This window comes from Fundulus heteroclitus, chromosome 9, assembly GCF_011125445.2.
Source record: "Fundulus heteroclitus isolate FHET01 chromosome 9, MU-UCD_Fhet_4.1, whole genome shotgun sequence".
Lineage (NCBI taxonomy): Eukaryota > Metazoa > Chordata > Actinopteri > Cyprinodontiformes > Fundulidae > Fundulus > Fundulus heteroclitus.
In genome coordinates, this window is record NC_046369.1 from 24,649,549 (window position 1) to 24,654,773 (window position 5,225).

Here is a 5,225-nt window from a genome sequence, read left to right on the forward strand (position 1 = left end):
AGGGTGGGCTTAGATCAGACAAGAGGCCCAGGGTCACTCTGGAGGAGCTGCAGAGAATCACAGATCAGGTGGCAGAATCTGTCGACAGAACAGCAGTTAGTATAAATATAATAAAACTGTCCTTTGTGTGAGGAGGAAAGCTATAGTTGGACCCTGGCTGACATGCAAGACAGTATTTGTAGCATAAAATGAAGCTGCAGACACCAAACCCATGCTGGAACATGGCGGTGGGCGTATTATGTTGTGCAGCTGCTCTCTTCAGCAGAAACAGAAGCAGGTCAAACTAAAGCACAGTACACTTAAGTTTTCTTTTTTGTGAAAGGTTTAATGACAATGCATCACTTTCCTTTCATGTCACACTTATGCACTACTTTGTGTTGGTTTATCGCATGACAACCCCCCCTTCAGAAATCCCTTCAGGTTTGTGGATGATTCCCTCAGCGTCACTAGAGAGATGTTTGAGCTTTCCTCATGGAGCTGTGAGACCTGATTACAGATAAACAGAAGACAATGATGGATGGATGGACACAACTTTATTTAAATCCTTGTTTTTTTTTTTTTACAGAACATGCTGGTATATTGATACTGACTGAATACAGAATAAATGGACCAATGAAAATCACCAATTCTGGTGATGATCAGTAAAAAAAAATAAACCCAACAACTTCATAAACAAACTCTGGGCTGTCAGTTCCTGTGTTTCGCCTTATCTGGCCACAGATCCTCGCGGTTTCATCTGCAGCCGTCACTAAGAAACGCAGAGCTGGGTTCCAGCGCAGACCTCGTTTATCTGGAAGCAGCAGGGCAGCCTGAGGGCGACAGCGCACCGTAGTTCGAGGAACTACAACAGCTGTTGTGATTCAGAGAATACCAAAGTGGTACAACCACATGTAGAGATAGCAGTCAGGTCCAGTAAAGTAAAGAAGTAAAAACAAGGGCTTCCAACCGGCTACCGTCACAGACAAAGCACTTTGGTGGCGTGACCCGCTTCAACTTATCTCATCTTCTGCAGGACCGAACGCACCTCTTGTGGATTGTAGCCCCAAGGGCCCATCGCCCCCTGCAAGAAAAGAGAGACTGCGTTACGGCTGCAGACCGAAGCAGATCAACGCAACTCCCCAGAAACGTGCCTTTGGCAAAGCCAGCTTTACGTTTCAGTGTCATCAGCAAAATGACTGCATGCCAAGAATTCAGCCTTTTTTTCGCTGCTCCTTCGTCACGCAATGCCGCGTGATCTGGGGCAGGAAGATCCAAACCCTCGGTTAACGTGCCGCGACACGAGCAGCACAGAATCTTCTCCGTCTTTCAGGACATTTTGACCAAAGTCTAAATTTCTGTCTCTGTCACTTTTCAAACACGTTGATATTTAGTTTTAGATTCCTGGAAAACTCTAGCTCCTGACTTCTGCAACAACAAACATGTTTAACACCGCTATGAATTACACTTTTAAACTATTTGCTTGTCTCTCTTTGCCATTAGTGAACCCCAGACCCTTTACTTTGTTTTTTGGTGTCAATAATAATAATTCTGCATAATAAAACCATGCACTTTCATGCATACATTGTGCTTTAAAGGTTTGCAGATCATTTCAGTTTTAGTTCCATCTGGCGCTGTGAACGTTGCCCATTACCGGTGCAGGAGTGGCGGAGCTCCCACCTTATAAAGGACCTTTCCAGCCTGCAGCACGTACAGCCTCTCAGGCTGAGCAGCATACTTGATGGCTGAGACATTACTCATCTCATCCACCACCACAGGACACAGGGGATCATTCTGAACCAGGATCCGCGCTGCAGACAGCCTGTCCTCCAGGCTCCGGTGCTGACGGATGTCAAAGTTGTTGCCAAAGGACCAGCCGTCTGAGACACACAGGGGATTTCATTAACATCATGGAAACAGGCTGCAGAGCCCCGCAGGTAAAAGGCCAGAGAGTAAACCGTTACTGAATCAGTTTCAGGAGTTACGACCTCTTCGCAGGACTTTAACGTAGCTCTTGTTCGCTCTGCAAATTCAGATATACGATGGCAGAAGCCATCAAAAAAAACAAGCGGGCATCTTTTGATCAAAAATGTAAATTGATGGCAACTGGAGCGGTGAAAAAATAATAAAAGCATTCACATCCAACCTTTTTCACTTTTCACTGTAAACAAATACTCCAGCATGTTATTGGTATTTAACATTAGAAAATGCAAAGAAGTATATAAACATGAACTGGGAGGTAAATGATGAATTTTTCCCCCTACAAATTAAAAATCATAAAATCCCAGGGCACCCTTGCATTCATACCTCCTGAGGCTAAATTTTGAGGAACAATCTTTCGCTGTCATTAAAGCTGCAAGTCTTGTGAAGTATGCCTCTATCTTTGCACACATATAATCTGAACTGTTTGTCCATTACTGCTAACAAAATAGCTTTATTTAAAATCAGATTGGAGGGAGTATTTCCACTTGTTTTCAATTAGATTTAGGTCTGGACTTTGACTAGGCCAGAGCTTTGATCTAGTCTGTGGATTTTAACTGGATACGTGTTTAGGGTTCTTCTTCTTCTTCCACATCCTGTGTCCCCTGCAGGACTTGGGGTGAAATGCAAATGGGATTTCTTTCAACAACGAATTACTTTTAGTCGCTGTTCCATAAAGGCCAGATTTGTGGAGTGCCTGTTCCGTACAAATGCTGTTTTATGAAGACAGGCTTTAGTTGCCTTCATGGTCCTTGATTTTAAAAAGGAGATCCAGAGTCCTGCTGGTACTTCTGAGACGGCTCGGTTAATAAAAACATATACAAAACACATAAAAACACCTTGAATTGTGCGGCTGTTTAATGCTGCTGTGCACTGAAGGTAAAGCTAATTCATCTCTGAAGCCCCATCACAGATTTCCCGGTGGATGTCGTCCACCAGAGTCCCCGCTTCCTTGACTTGACCCACCTGTGGAATGGGCCTCGGCGACGTAGACCACCAGGAAGTCCGCCACGTCCACGAAGTCTCGGACGAGCTGCTTGAACTCGCCGAGCTTGAACATGAACGGGGGTCAGGTGCAGCTTCCAAAACTCAGAACCAGCGGTCTGCTGCCTGCAGACAAGACAACACTGACACTGACACGGCTGGAGGGGGGAACCAGACACGGACGCGTGGAAATCTTGACACACACAAACGCACCTTTCAGGTAGTTGCAGATGCTGGTTCTCTCTCCATCCACGGTGACCACAGGTGAGTCTGGGGCGTCTTCTCCAACAAACGCCTCTTGTCCCAATGACAGCCACATAGTCTGGGAGGCAACTTTAATAAATGCAAGGGATCCATACGTCAGGCCCCAGTCCTCGTAGCTGAACTTGGGATTCTGGGTCATGGTGACTTTTTCTCCCATTTTCAGGATCAGCTTCCTGGCGAGGTTTGGCGAGAGGACTTTTAAAACATTCAGCGTGGCGCTCAGAACCAGAATGTAGCAGAACATACATGCTGCCGTCAGATAAACTAACAACTTCTGCAGAAACATCGCTACAACCCGTCCTCCTCACCGCTGCAACCAGCTGCGCTGTTACAACAATAACTTCCCAGCTGCCAGATATCTCGCGCTTGCATAACTGATGCCTTCACGGATGCTCGTAATTTCTAAGACCACGGGGGAAACACTGAACTGTTGCGCCAAAGTAAACCCACAAAGCGCAGATGTCGATTTTTTCAACTTAATAAAACTTATATAGCTTGTTTAAATTATGATTTTTCAGGGTTTGAAATAGCGTAAAGGTGGATTTAGGGACAACTCGTTTTGCCAACAAGCCTGCAAGGAAGGCGTCAGGAAGACTGTTATCAGCTTCTGGCAGCCAGAAAAACAGGAGTGACAGCGAAAGTCAAAAGTGGTTGAAAAGTGACATGTCAGATAGCACTTTCGCTCTATGTGCTGCTGTGAAAGCCATGCTGCTTTTCCCCCTTGAAATAATATACACATTACACATTGAGCGAAACTGAAAGAGGCGCTGGCATTCTCTAAACACTGCACACCAAATAGGCTCAGATGGAAATATAAAAAGCAATAAGTGAACAAAGAAAAAACATTCAAAGAGCTCCACATAGCATGGAGTTTTCACCTTTTTTTTCAATCAACAGGTTGATAAAATAAATAAATAAAATAAAATAAATGGAAAAATTGATGCCTATGCATTAATGTGCATTCAGAGCTGGTGTCTGCCTCATTAAAATGCCATTATGGCAACACTAATGACAATAAAGCTTCATGATTCTTAATTTTTGCTCCTTTGGACCACAATATTAAAATATGAGCAATGGCCCACATAACCCTTCCAAAACCCAAATCTTTGAAACAACAGTAAAAAAAAAAAGGTTTTTGGTTTTGTTGATGTTTTTTTATCTATGTGAATTCTGTCAACGTTATATTTGGATAAATTACACAGTAATTATCGTCATGGTTCTTGAAAGTCCTCATAACTTTGAAAACTTGCAGGTAATAATAATTCTAAGGTATAAAAATGTAACCTTTAAACTTGTGCAATGCATCTTTAAACCAAATAATGCTGTAAAAACCTTTAGAAGTCTGCAGAAACAAACCCAAAACTTTAAACTGGAGCCATATTCTGGTAAATAATGCATCATTTAATAATGAAGCTTCTTTAAATTCACTCCAAAACCTATTAGAAGTGATTACATAATGTGTTTTTTGGTAAATCAGGCAACCAAACTAGCAGGTTCAAATCCTGATAGTCTTTTATTGTGTAGTTTTAGAACAACCGCTGCAAAAAACTACGATAGGGACAAAACCCACATTTTGGGCAACCTTTCAAAGTTCCAGAATTGAAGTTATAATAATTATTAAGACTATAACAAAGGGTGGTTTTAACAGTGTTTTGTGCATTTTTTGTGCAATTTGGGGTCGTCGGACTAGTTAAAGCGCCATGCAAGTACAAGCCATTTACCATTTTTATGCAGTATATGCACTGAACGTATTTAGAAGGGCACCAAATGGTGCAAGGCTTTCAAAAGTCCTAATTTTTAATATTTTTTATTATTTTTTATTTATTTAAAAAAATGTTTTTGCTTAGATGTATGTGAGTGTTTCCAAGAGGGCTACCTGTCTTTCTTCATTTTCCATATGAGGTCTCATTCAGTTGGGCTCTTTCCACAAAATAAATATTTTTTTCCCCCATTGTAAAAGTTAGACAAACCAGTTTGTTCTAAAATCTGAAAATAGAAATAGATTTTAGTTTCATTTCCTT

The 5,225-nt window shown here is 42.1% G+C and overlaps 1 protein-coding gene across 1 annotated transcript; it reads right to left on the bottom strand.

Annotated features, from left to right (window-relative positions):
• Window positions 1–516: 516 nt before the first annotated feature.
• dio1 (iodothyronine deiodinase 1) lies at window positions 517–3,513 on the bottom strand (the record flags this gene model as incomplete). Its single annotated transcript, NM_001309995.1, is given in 4 exon segments — window positions 517–1,060; window positions 1,657–1,856; window positions 2,923–3,066; window positions 3,154–3,513. Coding segments are annotated over 4 exon segments (747 nt in total). The 3' UTR covers window positions 517–994.
• Window positions 3,514–5,225: the final 1,712 nt, after the last annotated feature.